Source organism: Triturus cristatus, chromosome 6, assembly GCF_964204655.1.
Source record: "Triturus cristatus chromosome 6, aTriCri1.1, whole genome shotgun sequence".
Classification (NCBI taxonomy): Eukaryota; Metazoa; Chordata; class Amphibia; order Caudata; family Salamandridae; genus Triturus; species Triturus cristatus.
Window position 1 is genome coordinate 823,120,442 of NC_140589.1, and position 18,974 is coordinate 823,139,415.

The following is an 18,974-nucleotide window of genomic DNA, read 5'->3' on the forward strand; positions in this document are numbered from 1 at the left end:
GCCCCTGAAAGAGATGTGAGTTTGGAAGGAGGGTCTTCACTACAAACAGCTCAGCGTGCTGGGGTTCAGTGATCCTCTTGCTGGGCATCTTATGGCAAGTGGGCTGTAAATGAACATGACCCTCTTCACTAAACATTGTCTCCTTTTCCTTGGCAGATCTCTGCCCCAGAACCTCTGTCCATTGATGGTCAAGCAGCACAACAGAAAGCAAAGGAGCTACTCCTCCTGATTGGTGAGTACCAAGGGGCATATTGTCAAGGGCCGGCGATAAATATCGCATAGCGCGCTTAGCGCTTGCATATTTATCGCCGTCTATCTCTGGCATTTATCGCCCGGTTAGCGCGTTATCAACAACGCGCATCGCCGAGGCGATTAAAATTCCAGAGATAGTGGGGATATCGCAGTTTTCCATGGTGGGAAACTGTGATATCCTAGATGATAGGGCCTGTGGGTTTAGCCACACAATCCACCCCCCATGTTAGGTATGCCTTAGTCAGGAATTTAACAGACGTTAAATTCCTGCGTTAAGGCATACTTAACGTGATTTTGAATATCGCTAACCCTCGTTGTCAATATGACGAAGCTGGGTTCGCGATATTTTCCCAAGAGAGTCTTGTCAGGCACGCCTCCTTTGCATCTCATTAGCGATGCGATGGGAGGCGTGCTGACAAGGGGCGCTATTGCCAGTAAACTGTCGCTAACAGCTGTTAGTGACAGCTTGCTGATAGGGCGATAAAAATATCACCGCTTTAGCGGCAAAAAGTACCGCTAAAGTGGCGATATTGCCCTTGATGATATGCCCCCAAGTCCTCAAACCTTGGGCGTGTATGCACTGTCATTTTCCTGTCTTTTTGACCATCACTGTTTGAATGTTCACCAGAGGCGGCCACGCCATGTCACGCCATCTAAGCAGATGTGTCACTTTGTAAACACCTGCGCTACATTATACCTGCATCAGGTATAAATGTATGCAGGGTGGGTGTTTCCAGCAAAAAAGCCTCGTAGAAATGTCGCAGTGAAATCTATGAGATTTCACTGCGACACCTCTAGGATGCCACTGCGTCAAATCCTTACGCCTACTTAACAGCAAGCGTAAGACTGACCACAGGCCTATTTACATGGGGCTTGCCCCATGTGAAAGAACACATTGCTGGATTTTTGCCTGTTTTCAGACACACCCCAGCAATGTTGCACTTTTGCCCCTACAGATACGCCAGGAATACTGACATAGCTGTAAAACTTTGCTACATGGAGCGCTGTACAGTAAATACGGGACATCCATGGTGTCACAAGGAGGGCTCACTGAAAAGTGTTGCATTGCTGTCTTCATGCAGCGATGCAAACACTTTTCATAAATGAGGCCCTTTGTTTCTTTCTATTGCCCAGACTGCCCATTTAGTGTTCTTAGAACTGTAGAATTTGCTTTTGGAGTGGGAACTGGCCAAGGTACGGCCATAGACTAGGCAGGAATTCATCTAGATCCGTCTACAAGAAACTAACAGGATGTTTTTCAGCTCACAAACAGTTGGTAAAAAGATTCTTGTTGGCCTAAGTCCATAATTTGTTAAAGTGAGAGGTTTGCTCTATAATGAACCCTAGGTTCTTAACTTTGCTAACTATCAATATCATTTTTATGAGAACATATGCTGTGTGTGTGTCTGCTCTAGTTGCTGTGAGATTCCATAGAGAATGACCTCTGGTTTACAAATTGATGTCCAATTCACCCAATGGCATGACTAGCAATAAATGTCCTTGTTTTTCCAGTAACTTGATAGGACCTGTTAGACCTGTCTGCTTCTGAGAGTCCCCTCACACCATGATTTATTTTGTTCCCCCGTGCCTCCTAAAATTTGTCGCTTTTTATTTGTCTACCAGGACCTTTTTGTGTGTTGTCCCATGGGGTTAGATGCTCCTTGACGCTCAGTTGCTCACCAAGTTCCTGGCACCTATGTACAAGGCGCCTGACGGAACCGGTGGCATTACACACTGAGGTTGTCAACCCTAAAATGGTGGACACCATTGTCCCCTATGAGAGTGACTCCCATTGGAGTCCTTCTGACCTCTGACCCTTTGGAGGTTTTGGCGCACTTTGTGTAGCCTGCAAACCTGACAGGAATCCCCTCAGAAGTTACAAGTACACAAAATGGCTGCCTTAGGAAGCCCAGTATGGTGGCTCCTAATGACCAAAAAGACACCTTGGAAGGGCCATGTCATTGACACAGCCAGGGAAGGTTCTAGAACCTTCTGGCTCGTGCTGGCACCCCAGGGCACTGGCTATAAAAGGCCCAGTCCCTGGCGGCCATGATGAGAAAAAGTGGAGAAGAGAAGAAACATAGAAGAGGACCTGACACCAGATTGACACCTGCCCTGTTCCCCCCCCTGAGGCAGCTGATAGCGCAGGCAGAAGTACAGCCGAGGTTGTTGGCGTGGACCCTGACTGGCGTTCCAGTCAGAAGCGCGAGCAGTGACCTCTCGCCTTCAGCGCCTGGCCAGCGAGTGCCCAATTGCCCCTCAGAGACTTTGGTCATAGTTAGAGCCTCCCCGCCTCCCCCAGTGGTGAGATCGCGACTGCGACCCTTGACAGGGCCCCTTCAACTTAAGTGCCTCCTGGCGGGCGTTCGGACGTCTCCGAACCCACCGCCGTCGAAGCGCTGATCGTGGACAGAAGGTGAGGTGCTGCGCTGGGGCGGGGAAAGGCTGGCCTTCATTTGGGCGAGAGTACCGTCTCTGCCCTGCCCGAGTGACTTGGGGACTGTTGTTGTGGGCGGGAGCCCCCCCCCCCGTGAGTGAGATCGGAGGGAGGATCGCGGAGCCCCTGGAACCCCCCTTCGCCCTTGGGAGAAGGGCCATACTGACTGGAGCGCTTACCGGCGCAGCTAAAGTGAGGTGGGACCGTCTCTTCCCCTGAAGTTGCCGCATTGTTCCGGGACTAAGGTGCGGCTCCAATTTTGAACTGTGCGCGCAGGTAGTTTGACCCCTCCGGCAGCCCGTTCAACGGTCTGAGGACTCGTGAACTGAAGCCGCCTTCGGAGACCCCGCCTGCGTTGACAGAAGCGCACAGACTCCTCCGGCCGCAGTAGTATTAAACCGGCTGGCCGCGGAGTGTAATTGCCGCAGTCATTGTATGTCTTTATCTTCCAGATACACGCGCAATATGCTTAAGTGCAACTAAAGGATTATCACGAGTATCTTGTGCCCAGAGAGCCCGAACCCGTGAACACTTCAAAAACTGTAAGAGCGCGCATTCCGCATTAAATGGCAATCTAAATGTGTTTACCCTGAAAGTGATTAATTGGTGGCAGCGATACCAGTATGACCCTGAGATATTTATGTGAAACGATCGGTATCTAACTTGCTATGCAACTGTGATGTTTTGCTGATATTTATTCCAGTCATTGCTGATATTTATTCCAAATGTATTGAATCCTGATATTTATCCAGTATATTTATTTATTAGAGTCCAACCATTTATTCCTACGCAACCAGTACACAGCTAATCAAACCCATGTAAGAAAGGTGAATGTGATTAACTAATTGAACTTCTTCCAACCCAGAGAACTTTTACATAAACGAAACATATTTTTCTATAACAGTGGTGTGGTGTCCTTCTTTTTATGTGGTGTGCAGGGAGTTATTATTTGGTCATAGCCGGCTTAACACAACAGCCTTCTACCGCCTTGTCACTCGAGCCAAGCTACCCCCCTTTGTGCTGGGCTTGCCCATCGCAGGTCCAACATAAAATTGGTGGCAGCGGTTGGGATTACGAGCCGTGCTGTTGTGAACCTCATAATAATTCAGTGTGCATCACAGGTACACACCCGGAGTATTCTCCCAGCGGCCTTCTAATTCTGTGATTTTGTTTTTTTTTAATTCTTTCCTGGAGGTGGGTGGAGGTGATCCTCAGAGAAAGTTCCTATCTTCATAACCTACTTCGGGGTGGTGGTCCACACTTTCAACTGACAAAAATGGAATTCAAAATGTCAGAGCTGGAGACCTATAGTGTGGCACAGCTCAGGGAGTTCTGTCAGGAAAGGGGAGTGTTCGTTAGGCGAGGAACCAAGAGAGAGGAGCTCCGTACTAGTCTGCGAGCCTGGGTGGAAGCACACATGGAGGGAACGGTAGAGGAGGAGGAATCAGACAGGGAAACTGTCATGGAGATGATTACAGAATGTCCCCTGGGGGTGGGTGCGATGTCTATCAGCCCCAAGGTAGCCTCACGGGAGGGCAGTAGTGTGTCATCAAGAGGGTTATCAGAAACCGAGTTAGCCGACAGGAGAGAGGAAAGACAGTTAAGGTGGGAGTTGGCCAAGCTGGAGATGGAAGGGAGGAGGATGGAACATGAGTTCAAGTTACGAGAACTCGACCTCAAGACCATTAACAATACTCCGGGGGGTGTCGAGTCCAAGGAAATTGCCAGGGAGCCCAGGCCCCATTTACCAAAGGACGTAGTCGCCAGTTATTCCGCTGGGGACGACATAGCCAAGTGGCTGGCAGCCTATGAGGTCTCCTTAAGAGCCCATGGGATCCATGAGAAGCACTGGGGTGGTGGATTATACCGGTACATGCCTCCGACAGGAAGGGATGCCCTATTGGCCCTAGACCGGGAGGAACAGGTAGACTACCCCGCCATGAAGGTGGCGCTCATTAGGAAGTTTGGGTTGACCCCGGAGAAATACCGGCAAAGGTTTAGGGGTAGCCACAAGCTGAGCTCACAAAATTGGGTTGACTTCCTGGATTTTGCCAAGAAAGCCCTGGAAGGGTGGGTCCAAGGTAGTGAGGTGGAGGACTATCAAGGGTTGTATGACTTAATCCTCAAGGAGCATCTACTCGAGAAATGCCTTCCCGAGCTGAGGCAACACCTGGTAGACAGCACACTTACTTGCCCCCGTAAGCTTGCTGAGGAGGCGGACATTTGGGCAAGTACCCGAGTGTCCACGAAGGGGACTGGAGGAGATTCTCAGAAGTCCGGACAGGGCACTCCCCTAAGGAAAGAGGGGGGAGATAACAAGAAACAGGAGTTCTCCAAAGGCCCCCAAAATAACTTTAAGGGGAAAAACACCTTTTCCAACTCTAAGGCTAACCCGCAGAAGAACCCTAACCCTGGCCAGAGTCAGCAGCCAAGGGTTGTTCATTGCTTTGAGTGCGGTGGTATTGGACATTACAAAGGAGACCCGAAATGCCCAAAGAGACCACCCCCTCCCGCTGGAGGAAAGGCCCCGGGAGTCGCTAGTGTAGCGCTCGGGGAGGAGATGCCCTTAAGTGAGGGAAGGGAGTGGGCGGGAGTCACCTTAGTGTCCCTGGGTGACCGGGAGATGGTTCCAAAGATCCAGGTGCCCTCGAATACTACCAAGTATGGGCAGTGGGTCACCATCAATGGCCATAGAGGGGAAGCTCTGAGAGATACAGGAGCCAGTATGACTATGGTAAGGAGTCATCTGGTGTCCTCGGAGCAGGTGGTTCCGGGCGTATTTCATCCAGCCGCACTGGCTGACGGCAGAATGGGCCACTATCCTGTGGCCGAGGTTCCCTTTGAGTGGGGAGGGGTTGCAGGTCCACTTCGAGTCGCCGTAAGCCCCGCCGTGCCAGTCGATTGTTTGCGGGGCAATGATATGGAGCACAATGCTTGGAAGGAGGTGGAATACCGGACTCATTCGGAGATGCTGGGTATACCTGATTGGGCCTGTGTGAGTACCAGGTCGGCGACTGCTCGGGAGGAGAAGCCGCAGGGGTCGGAGTCTGGAACAATGGCCCACCCCGTAGCTGCTGATGAGGGAGCATGCCGAGGACAGGAGGAGCCTGCCTCGACGTCCGTGCCCCGTGAGACGGATAGGCCACCTACGGAGGTGGACCCGGAGTCCACGGAGGAGGACATGGTTCCGTTGGAGAACTTACCTATCCCCGCTGATTGGCGAGTGGAGGGAGGTCCGTCCAGGGAGGAACTGAGCAGGGGACAAAGGGAATGTCCCACCCTCAAGGGTCTGAGGCAACAGGCTGAAGCCCAAGCAGCGGGTAACGAGTCTGGGAACTATTGTATTTACTGGGAGGATGGCCTCCTCTACAGTGAACCCAGGGCGCCAGTGCACGGATTGTCACGGGCCCTGGTAGTCCCACAGTGTTACCGAGCCTTCCTATTAGAGTTGGCTCATGAGACTCCCTTGGCAGGACACTTGGGTCAGGACAAGACCTTTGCCAGGCTTGTCCCCCACTTTTATTGGCCTCGAATGAGGGTGGCGTCCGACGCATATTGTCGGTCGTGTGTGTCATGCCAAGCCAGTGGGAAAACAGGGACGAAGCTGAAGGCTCCCCTGGAACCACCTCCCGTCGTTGGCACCCCCTTTGAAAGGGTGGGCATCGACATTGCTGGGCCCTTAGATCCACCGACAACATCCGGTCACAGGTTTATCCTGGTACTGGTGGATCATGCCACAAGGTATCCAGAGGCAATTCCTCTGAGAACCATCACTGCACCGGTGGTGGCAAAGGCCCTGATGGGGATCTTTACCCGAGTGGGTTTCCCCAAGGAAGTTGTGTCTGATAGGGGGACCAACTTCATGTCAGCATACATGCGGGCAATGTGGAAGGAGTGTGGAGTGACCTACCGGTTCACCACTCCTTATCACCCACAGGCCAATGGCCTTGTGGAAAGGTCCAACAAGACGTTGAAGGGTATGATCAGAAGTCTACCCGAAAGCCTGCGGAGGAAATGGGACGTCCTCCTACCCTGCTTACTTTTTTCCTACAGGGAAGTGCCACAGAAGGGAGTGGGCTTTAGCCCCTTCGAGCTTCTGTATGGGCACCCTGTACGTGGACCTCTCAGCCTGGTGAGGGACTCATGGGAAAAGTCTCCCCGGAAAGTTCCCCAGGACGTGGTGAGCTATATGCTGGCCTTCCGGAGCCAAATGGCTAAGTTGTGGAAGCAAGCTTCTGACAACTTGGAAGCCAGCCAGGCAGTGATGAAAGCGTGGTATGACCACAACGCTCACCCAGTGGAGCTGGAGCCTGGACAGAAGGTGTGGGTGATGGAACCGGGAGAGCTAAGCGCTCTTCAGAACCATTGGACAGGCCCATATGAGGTATTGGAAAAGATGGGCAAGTCTACCTACCTGGTGGACGTCAAGACCCCATGGCATCCACGTCGGGTGCTGCATGCCAATCGCCTCAAGCCCCACTATGAGAGGCCCGAAGTCATGTTGATCCTGGTGACTGATGGATCGGAGGAAGAGGACACTGAGCCTCTCCCCGACCTGTTGGCGTCTCAAGAAAAGGATGGGTCATTGGAGGGAGTGAAACTCTCACCATCCCTAACTCCGGAGCAGCAGGAGGAATGCCGCCAGGTCCTGGGGTCATTCTCTCCTCTGTTCTCCCTTGTCCCGGGTAAGACCCATCTGTGTGTTCATGACGTGGACACCGGCGACAGCCCACCTGTGAAGTCTAAGTCTTACCGGCTGTCGGACAAGGTGAAGGCCAGCATCCGAAGTGAAGTAGCTAAGATGCTGGAGCTCGGAGTTATTGAACGTTCAAATAGCCCTTGGTCTAGCCCGGTGGTTTTAGTTCCTAAAGCTGCACCACCTGGCACCACGCCAGAATTGCGATTCTGCGTGGACTATCGAGGACTTAATTTGGTCACGAAGACCGATGCTCATCCGATCCCTCGGGCGGATGAACTAATTGACCGGTTGGGAGCTGCCCAATATCTGAGTACCATTGACCTCACAGCAGGGTACTGGCAGATTCCTATAACTGGTGGAGCGAGGGAAAGGTCAGCCTTCTCCACACCTGATGGACACTACCAGTTCTGTGTGATGCCCTTTGGGCTCAAGAACGCTCCTGCAACCTTCCAGCGGCTGGTGAACATGATCCTCACTGGGAAGGAATCCTTCTCTGCTGCTTACCTTGACGACATTGCTGTCTTCAGTAGCAGTTGGGAGGATCACTTGCAGCACCTGCAAGACGTTCTCCAGGCCCTGGAACAAGCTGGTCTGACGATCAAGGCCAGCAAGTGTCAGATTGGGCAGGGGTTGGTGGTGTACTTAGGTCACTTGGTGGGCCGGGAAACGGTGCAACCCCTTCAGGCAAAGATTGAGGCAATCGTGGCCTGGGAACCCCCCAAGACCCAGACTGAGGTCCGAGCCTTCCTGGGCCTCACAGGTTACTACAGACGGTTCGTGAAGGGGTATGGCACTATCGTGGCTCCCCTTACTGAACTCACGGCCAAGAAGCAACCCAGGAGAGTCATCTGGACCGAGGCTTGCCAACGAGCCTTCGACACTCTGAAACAGGCATTGTGCAACGCTCCAGTTTTGAAAGCTCCAGACTTCTCGAAGGAATTCATTGTCCAGACAGACGCATCCGACATTGGCATTGGGGCGGTGCTATCGCAACTCAATGAAGAGGGTCTGGATCAGCCCATGATCTTCCTTTCACGGAGACTACTTCCCCGGGAACAGAGATGGAGTACCATTGAGCGGGAAGCCTTTGCGGTGGTCTGGGCACTGAAGAAGCTGCGACCATACCTGTTTGGTTCGCACTTCCTGGTTCAGACAGACCACCGACCCCTTCGTTGGCTCATGCAGATGAAGGGGGAAAACCCAAAACTGTTGAGGTGGTCTATCTCCCTACAGGGAATGGACTTTCGGGTGGAACATCGGCCCGGAGCTGACCACGCCAATGCAGACGGTCTCTCCAGGTATTTCCGCCTTAGTGTTGAGGACTCCCAAGGGGTTGGGTAGCTCTCCCCACTTTCAGCTGGGGGGGACGCGTGTTAGACCTGTCTGCTTCTGAGAGTCCCCTCACACCATGATTTATTTTGTTCCCCCGTGCCTCCTAAAATTTGTCGCTTTTTATTTGTCTACCAGGACCTTTTTGTGGGTTGTCCCATGGGGTTAGATGCTCCTTGACGCTCAGTTGCTCACCAAGTTCCTGGCACCTATGTACAAGGCGCCTGACGGAACCGGTGGCATTACACACTGAGGTTGTCAACCCTAAAATGGTGGACACCATTGTCCCCTATGAGAGTGACTCCCATTGGAGTCCTTCTGACCTCTGACCCTTTGGAGGTTTTGGCGCACTTTGTGTAACCTGCAAACCTGACAGGAATCCCCTCAGAAGTTACAAGTACACAAAATGGCTGCCTTAGGAAGCCCAGTATGGTGGCTCCTAATGACCAAAAAGATACCTTGGAAGGGCCATGTCATTGACACAGCCAGGGAAGGTTCTAGAACCTTCTGGCTCGTGCTGGCACCCCAGGGCACTGGCTATAAAAGGCCCAGTCCCTGGCGGCCATGATGAGAAAAAGTGGAGAAGGGAAGAAACATAGAAGAGGACTTGACACCAGATTGACACCTGCCCTGTTCCCCCCCCTGAGGCAGCTGATAGCGCAGGCAGAAGTACAGCCGAGGTTGTTGGCGTGGACCCTGACTGGCGTTCCAGTCAGAAGCGCGAGCAGTGACCTCTCGCCTTCAGCGCCTGGCCAGCGAGTGCCCAATTGCCCCTCAGAGACTTTGGACATAGTTAGAGCCTCCCCGCCTCCCCCAGTGGTGTGATCGCGACTGCGACCCTTGACAGGGCCCCTTCAACTTAAGTGCCTCCTGGCGGGCGTTCGGACGTCTCTGAACCCACCGCCGTCGAAGCGCTGATCGTGGACAGAAGGTGAGGTGCTGCGCTGGGGCGGGGAAAGGCTGGCCTTCATTTGGGCGAGAGTACCGTCTCTGACCTGCCCGAGTGACTTGGGGACTGTTGTTGTGGGCGGGAGCCCCCCCGTGAGTGAGATCGGAGGGTGGATCGCGGAGCCCCTGGAACCCCCCTTCGCCCTTGGGAGAAGGGCCATACTGACTGGAGCGCTTACCGGCGCAGCTAAAGTGAGGTGGGACCGTCTCTTCCCCTGAAGTTGCCGCATTGTTCCGGGAGTGAGGTGCGGCTCCAATTTTGAACTGTGCGCGCAGGTAGTTTGACCCCTCCGGCAGCCCGTTCAACGGTCTGAGGACTCGTGAACTGAAGCCGCTTTCGGAGACCCGGCCTGCGTTGACAGAAGTGCACAGACTCCTCCGGCCGCAGTAGTATTAAACCGGCTGGCCGCGGAGTGTAATTGCCGCAGTCATTGTATGTATTTATCTTCCAGATACACGCGCAATATGCTTAAGTGCAACTAAAGGATTATCACGAGTATCTTGTGCCCAGAGAGCCCGAACCCGTGAACACTTCAAAAACTGTAAGAGCGCGCATTCCGCATTAAATGGCAATCTAAATGTGTTTACCCTGAAAGTGATTAATTGGTGGCAGCGATACCAGTATGACCCTGAGATATTTATGTGAAACGATCGGTATCTAACTTGCTATGCAACTGTGATGTTTTGCTGATATTTATTCCAGTCATTGCTGATATTTATTCCAAATGTATTGAATCCTGATATTTATCCAGTATATTTATTTATTAGAGTCCAACCATTTATTCCTACGCAACCAGTACACAGCTAATCAAACCCATGTAAGAAAGGTGAATGTGATTAACTAATTGAACTTCTTCCAACCCAGAGAACTTTTACATAAACTAAACGTATTTTTCTATAACAGTGGTGTGGTGTCCTTCTTTTTATGTGGTGTGCAGGGAGTTATTATTTGGTCATAGCCGGCTTAACACAACAGCCTTCTACCGCCTTGTCACTCGAGCCAAGCTACCCCCCTTTGTGCTGGGCTTGCCCATCGCAGGTCCAACAGGACCATTATGATCCTCCTTTTCCCTTCTGGAGGACTGCTTATCATGCTACCAAACTCTAGCTGTAGGTTTGGGTCGGTCATCAATTTAAAAAGCTATGCTTGCTATTTATAGTATTCGGACAGGATGATTTGAGGCATGATCTCTTAAGTTAGACAAGGGGGGAGATAGAAGACATTTCTCCAAATGTATCCTCCATTTCTGTGTCAACCTTTTCCTGTTGCACTGCTACAGCGCAGACCAGGGTTCTGCTACAAATGCCTGCTGTATCCTAATAATGAGTGAAAGAAACAAATCACAAAGTAAAAATACCAAAGTTGCATTTCCTTTTAGTAAGAAATATTTCCTTGTAGTGTTCACTGACTGAACAGTCTTCATAGGTTGTTTTACATTTAACCTTATAATCGGAGATGACCTGAAAATAAAAAAGATAAAAGTTCCAACGGATGTTCCTTTAGATCAAGGGTCTGTCATCTGATTAGAAAATTGACGTTTGTCTATTATCTTTTTCCCCCCAAACTTTAGAGACACATCAGATCACACCATCGAACGCAGGCGATCAAGTGCTTGACATTCAAGTAAGTACTGTGATAATGTCTCTCCACTGAGCTTTTTCCATGTGTTAACATATAAGGGAAGAGGTTGCCATTTACAACACACTTGTTATGGCCTGCAATTGAGAAGCTATTTTATTTGTTCAGAGTTCTAAGGGGCATATTATCAAGGTCCGGCGTTAAAATTATCGCCTCTTTATCGGCAGAAAACTGCCGCTAAAGCGGCGATAATGGGCTTGATAATATGCCCTTGAGAATTCCCATAGAAGCCCATGTTCTGGTGTGAACATGGGCTTCTATTGGAATTCTCTGCGGCATATTATCAAGCCCATTATCGCTGCTTTAGCGGCAGTTTCCTACCACTAAAGCGGTGATAATTTTAACGCCGTTCTTGATAATATGCCCCTAATTTCTTAAATGATCACTTTAGCAGTGCTTAATTTGTAAAATAACAAGTGCCAGGGCTCTCGTCAGAAGGCCACAGCAGCTTGCATCACACATTGCCCCTGTCACTCTGCCAATGATAGTAACAACACAACTACCAACCATCCCACTCGTGCAAGTGTGACAATTCTGACTATTTCAGGCCTCCAAAGCTATAAGAATGGCTTGGGCGGCAGGAAATAGTCATTTTTATGTATATTAAATTGTTGCTGTGCTCATCTCTAAATTAGCCAGACAGCGCCACCTTGTGGCAGACTGTCACAAGAGCCGGTGTTGACAATGTAATGCCAGTGCCAAGCACCAAAAACAGCTGGCTCGTTTTAAGCAGTGGAACCCAACGCAGCGGTTCCTGTTGTATGAAGAGGCATTGCCTCCTTGGGGACCATGCTACGGTGGCATAACACGTGGTGACAGAATAATCACTTCCGGCACACTCTGGCAAGCTATCATATGTCAGCCCCATCCATATGTGTGATTCCTTTGTTGTAATCTCTGACCCATGGAGATTTTACTCAGTCTTTCATTCTTTTTTACGCCTTTTACAAAGATTATCTTGTAATTTCTGAACCGCATACCTCTTTTTATACATATTCTTAAGTACATTGGTCTGAATGGCCCTTCTCATAAGGATTGAAATGCACCATTCTTTGAACTGGGTCTGAATGACCCTTTTAACAATAATTACTGAATAAAATACCAATGGGCATGGTTAACATTAGGTAACAAATTGGAGCAGCAGCACACTTAGGCGAACAGACAAGAGGAGGGTGAAGGGCCAGAAATGTTTTCTCTTTGCCTCGCCAATGTGCAGGCATTTATGAACGGTTGACTGATTCATCCTAGAAAACATTAATGTCACATAATTGTTAAGCAGCAGAAGGGCTGTAATGAGGAGAGCTGCAGAATGGTTAGGTAAGTTTAAATACCCGCAACCGAGCCACACGTTTATCCAGTGCTTAATTTGACCCGGTGGTTTCCGGTGCTCACCACTGGCACTTCATTGGTTTTTGGTGCTTGGCACCGACACTTAATTGTGAACACTGCACGTATGACAGTCTGCCACGTGGTGGCGCTGCTCATCTAATTTGTAAATGAGCAGAACAACGGTTGTTTATGAATAAAGTATAGATAAAAAATTACTAATACCTGCCTCCCCAGCCATTCCATTAGCTTTGGGGACCTGGAATAATCTGAAATTAAGCACTGCGTTTATCCAGTTTCTTATGCATCATGATGCAAAACTAATAAGCCCTCACCAATTTGGACCCGTTGGGGAATGGGCAATGCAGACCCCTAGCCTAATTGCGAATGCCATCATGGTTGGTAGCAGGGTATATTTTATTATGTGGCGGTCAAATAGCACAAGATTGATGCTAAGCTCTGCATTGGAACATTGGTCACAGGCCCAACTCAGTAGGCCTGGTTATAACTGAAAATGACGATCAGACCCTTGGTTTTGGCAATGCCTGTTAAAACTTGTATGTATTGTTCATAGCGCTGCGTGCTGCTTTGCTATATGACATTGCAGTCTTGGTTCCTGATCAGGAGGCAATGTTGGGTGTCGCTCTTTTCTGATTCCGGCCCCTGCCACCTGGCACAGACTGCTAGGACAGCTTCATCTGTCAGGTCAGCCGTTAGAGGTCACAGAAGCAGCTCAAGACTGGGCAGATCTACAACTGATGAGTTAATTTGATTCCCTGCATGTAGGATTCTGTTATGTGGCAGGCACCAGAATTGTGTTGTGCTATATAAAATGTTAAGTCATGCTAATAAATGTGTGTTGCGCTGTATTGCCATTATTAGTATGGCATAATATAACATAGCACAAACTGGTGTTGGTATTTAGGATACATCCATCTAGGGGCGCTTACGCTTTAGGGTGCAGTAAAAGACAAAAGACTGGATTCTCTGCATGATCTCCCTTGCACCTTTGGTAAGCACCAATAGAGGGCGCTGACTACTGCTGCTGCTTGCTTGATGGGGTCATAAATTGCCTACCAGTATTATGGAAAATTCCCCATGGGCCCAACAAGCATGTGCGCCCTCATTGCGTGCCCACAGTGCACTTTGGTATTACAGAAAGGGATGCAGACGCTTGTGCAGTTCGTTCTGTAATACAGATTTGCAGTGCCAGGCCTATAGTCGAGGGCGTGCCCTCATTTGCATAGGGGTGTGGCCCCATGCAAATGAGGGAGTCCCTTTGCCCCTGTGTTATAGAATTGGGCGCAGAGGCAAAGAAGCTGTCAGTGCGCCCCTGATAGCTCCTCTCTGAAGGGGGAAAAGGGGGTCCTATGGACCCCACCAGACAACACCTTGTATGCAGGTGCAGTCACTCAGTGCACCCGCCTGAAAGGGGATCTCCCACCCCTCTTAAAAGTACAGGTGGGTTGCCGCCTGCACAGTGGAACACAGAGTAGCTGCTTCAAGGTCACGCCGTTTTTCATTTGAATGCTCAGCCCCCAGGGCAGCACGACTTTGCGGCTGCCCGAGGGGCAGCGCATTCAATGTAATAGGGCACACTTTCCCTGTTTGCGCCCAGTGCACATGTTTTAAGGTACGATATGGCGCAAACAGGGAAATTGCGCCCTATGTGTAATAGGGCCCTGGTGTAACCCATTATGCTTCCTTAATTTCCTATCTGAGGGGGGCATCTCCCCTACACTGCTACTGTTTCTCTCAAGTTGATATTGTTATTGGTCCTGCCTCCTTCATGGCGCATTGTTACTCACCGCTTACATCAGAAGGCCATTATTACCTATGCTACCTAAGTGTTCAGGCCACTGTCACCTCTCCTGCTTATCTCGTTGTGGGTTTATGATGGACAACATGAAGCTCTATTTACTAGCCTTTGGATGCCTAATTGTATCCTTGTGCTGCTTTTAAAAATGTTTTCTTCCTGCTCCCTTTACCATCAGTTTGTCAGTCTGATGCTTTCTTCAAAAAGTTACCTGGTACGGCTAGAGTTAAAAAAATTATGGTGGGGCGCGATGGCCTTATACTAACCATAAGGGTCAGGGGCATGACCGATGTGGCACTTCTCTGCTGGAAATCAGATCCTGGTTGTCCACGAGCAGGAAAGGGAAGGACTTCCCTTACTGCCCAGTGGAACACGATCCAACCCATCCTGGAGCTACTCTCATCAGCATGAGAGTAGCTCCAGGATTGGTTGGAGCAGGCTAACCCAGCGCTCATTTTAAGGCTAGGGTCCCGTGACAGCAATCTCCAGGCTGTTTCACAGCCTTTGGATTGCTGGCATGTCGGGTTGGCCGTCGGAAGACAGCTAGCCAATCCGACATGCACACTGTAGACCAGTGCTGTAATCCTGCATTTGCAGGATTCAGCCCGCCCCCACCCTCGCACTGTACACAGAGGGAGACGGTGCGGTGGCAAATAAATAAAATGGCATTGACATTCCATTTTATTTATTTGTGTTGTCCTGCTGCACTGGCATTAGGCGGGGCGCCGCTCCTCCGCTCTTCAGGAGGAGGTGCCAAGACTGCACCAGTTTTATATATACAAGTGATCCTTGACTTACAGGTTTATCTCCCTTGCTTTTCTTTAAACACTATAAATTGCTGCCCAAGTAGCCTTTTTTATTTGGGCTGGTTTGACACTGCAGCTGTGACTTTTTAAAATTATTTCTTCAAAATACACAGAGTGGGCTTTAGTTCCGTCTAGAGGAACCTTTCTATGTCACCTAATGCTACTGGCTGTTCTTATCATTCTGTCTCCTATGGAGTGTTTGCACTGGAATGCATCATTTACCTCTAAAAAGCTCACTGAATCATGACACGATTTTCTCAGAAATGCATTGAAAATATGCATGCTTTGAAAAATATTTTAGTCATGAATAAAAATGCAAGTGACTTTGTCATTGCTAGTTATCTTCACTGACACAACTGCTTTCTTATTGGCTGGAAAATCAAACACTGCTGTTCCTAATTACTACTTCGACAATCCATAGTCTGTAATCAACTTACTATCTAGGTAGAGTATATTTGATATTCTATAACAGTTAAGAGAATATGCGTTGCTGTCTTCTGAAAAGGAGTGTGGATAATTATGGTGGTCCCTGTATTGGGTCTCAGGGCCTTGACTGATGCCCTTTTTTGGTATCCTCACAGAAACCACTGGAACCTGTAAGGGGTGAAATGCAAAAGAACAGGTTTCTTGGACCTTACCGTTGCCTAACTGAGAGGGTAAGTGAAAGGAGATGTGAGTGAATGGGGGATGCAAGTAATGAACACATTATCAGTATTGTCTTCTGCCAGTGGTTTCACTATAAACTCATCATCATCCTTTAACCTGGCTCACACTCGGTGATAGAACAGCCTAGTCTGCAAAGTGGGTTTCTGTGCACCATCAACATATCTTCGATACCTCTGCATCCTTAGTCCATCCTCCTATCCACTGGCTCATGTCCTGCTGATAACACCTCCATCCTTCCTACCCTTATGGGCCTGCCTAATATTAACATCAAGCTCCTCCCTCTTGGTGGGCAATATCCACCTTTCCTTGGTCTTTCCCTTCATATCTGGATCAAAAGCATGGTTCCTTTCTCCCCATCCTCCCCTTTTCTACCCTGCCTTGTCCCCTCACTTCCCCATCTAAACTGAGGTCGAGTAGAACACATTAAACAATTTGCAATGATTAGTGATGGTCACTCCACTGTTTGTTTATTTTATTTTTATTTTTATATTGAATGTTTTATATAGCGCGGACAAGACCCTTGCGGGTATCAGAGCGCTTTACAACAAATAAAGGAAATAGAGGAAATAGACATATACATACAAAATATTATTGGTTATATTAGTACAAGCAATGGTAACTGTTCTAGCATAGCAAATATCTACAAGCCTGCATCTAATAGTTCCAGTGAATTTGGCCAGGAGAATCAATTTCACTTCATTTTTAAAGGATGCTGCGTGAGGGTTCTGTCTTGTTTTTGGGGGTAAGGCATTCCAAATCCTAGGGGCCATTCCTGAGAAGTAGCGGTTATACGTTTTCTTCTTGGTAAATCGTTGTGGTTTAAGTAGAAGGTTACAAGAACTCCTGTTGGTTCTGTTACCACCCAATAGTACTAATTTCTCTGCAAGGTATCGTGGGGTTTTGTGATGCAGTGCCTTGTGTGTCATACAGGCAATTTTCAAATGGATTCTGGCATCCAAGGGTAGCCAGTTAAGGGCACGCAGGTCCGGGGAGATGTGAAAGTTTCTTTTGGAGCCTGTGATTAGTCTGGCAGCTGCGTTGATTGATGCTCTTAGTGGGGCTGTCGTTGATCTGGGCAGGCCGCAGAGAGCGACACTCCCATATTCCACTCTGGGGATTACTAGAGTTTGGACTGCCTGTTTAAAGTCATTTGCGGGTATGAAGGGTTTCAGTCTTCTTAAGGTGTTCATCTGAAAGTTTGCTCCTTTAGTTGCTGCGCTGATGTGCTTCTGCATATTTAGCTTATTATCCAGAGTTATGCCTAGCGATTTGGCAGAATCGATCATGAGCGGTTGGCCGTCGAGTGCTGTTAAGTGCTTCATCCATTCCATGATGGTGGTTGTTTGGCTGGGGGCACTATTAGGAGGAATTCTGTTTTTAGGGTGTTTAATTTTAAGTGGCTATTTGCCAGCCAGCTCTGCGTTTTTTGGAGCGTTGAGTTGAGGGACTTGATGTCCTCAAGTGAGTGGACCTTAATGTAGAGTTGTGTGTCGTCTGCATACATGTGGTATTGGGCCGTTGATGAGTTGAGAAGCTCGTGAGTGGTTCCATAAACAAGTTGAAGAGTTTCGGGGAGAGGAAAGATCCTTAGGGTACTCCTAAAGTGACTGGAGTGGGTATGGATAAAGATTGATTGGTCTTGAATCTTTGTGTTCTGTTTTGAAGGAAGGAAGTGAATCCGTTGAGAACCGTTCCCGATAGTCCCATTCTATGTTTCAGGAGGTCTAATAAATTGTCGTGTTGGACGGTGTCGAAGGCAGAGAATAGGTCCGGCAGGATTAGTAAACATATGCAGAAACAATGGTTCTGTCGGAGTATAAACGAACTAACTTAATAGGTGCTGAATACACTTTTGATTATCAAGGACACACACAAACCCAAAGAAACAAGACAGAATCCAAGTCACTTGATAGAATGATATTAATTGATGTATCGAGAGCACCAAAATATTTACAGGGTAAACCAACCAAAAAACACATTTATAGTGAAACAATTAGTGAAACAGTGATACTTTGCACAAAACACATCACATATAACGAATATGTACAATGGACAATACATAAAAATAATCAACAAACAAGGTCCTATTTACAATACATAAGCCACTTAAGAGTTCAAATTTCCTTGTTGTCTAAGTGGATTTGCATGTGACGCATAGGACATGTAACGTCGACGTTTCGACCCGAAGATAATTGTGCCAATTAATACGCATCAAGGTGGGTCTTCATCAGGACAAACGAGGTTGGGGACCTGGGGAACCTACTTAGTTATGAGGAAAATGATTCCTGTTGTCACTAATGCAGATGGCCAACATCAAATGTGGAAATGATATTTAATTCCTCTGGGACGGGGATATTTGATTTGGAAGGGAGAGTGGTGCTGTCTCTACAATCGCCACGTATTTGAGTCCGTAAATGGACAACTTGCTCCGTCAACGGCTCAGCTGCAACCTCGTTTGTCCTGATGAAGACCCACCTTGATGCGTATTAATTGGCACAATTATCTTCGGGTCGAAACGTCGACGTTACATGTCCTATGCGTCACATGCAAATCCACTTAGACAACAAGGAAATTTGAACTCTTAAGTGGCTTATGTATTGTAAATAGGACCTTGTTTGTTGATTATTTTTATGTATTGTCCATTGTACATATTCGTTATATGTGATGTGTTTTGTGCAAAGTATCACTGTTTCACTAATTGTTTCACTATAAATGTGTTTTTTGGTTGGTTTACCCTGTAAATATTTTGGTGCTCTCGATACATCAATTAATATCATTCTATCAAGTGACTTGGATTCTGTCTTGTTTCTTTGGGTTTGTGTGTGTCCTTGATAATCAAAAGTGTATTCAGCACCTATTAAGTTAGTTCGTTTATACTCCGACAGAACCATTGTTTCTGCATATACTATCACACCCAGGTTCTGAGGGTTACTGGGTTGCCCCATTATCGTTAAGGAGGATTAGTAAACAGGCTTTCTTTTGGTCCAATATTTTTAATGTGTTGTCTATTATGTGGGTCATGGCAGATTCGGTACTGTGCCCTGATCAAAAGCCAG

General features: G+C 48.5%; 1 protein-coding gene across 1 annotated transcript in view; it reads left to right on the forward strand.

The window, feature by feature from the left end:
* Window positions 1–18,974, forward strand: part of LOC146817928 (uncharacterized) — a 126,018-nt gene that overhangs the window by 92,210 nt on the left and 14,834 nt on the right. Inside the window, exons 9-11 of the mRNA XM_085609711.1 lie at window positions 157–232; window positions 11,237–11,289; window positions 15,834–15,908. Of these exons, the coding sequence (XP_085465837.1) occupies window positions 157–232; window positions 11,237–11,289; window positions 15,834–15,908 (204 nt within the window). The remainder of the gene's footprint in view (window positions 1–156; window positions 233–11,236; window positions 11,290–15,833; window positions 15,909–18,974) is intronic.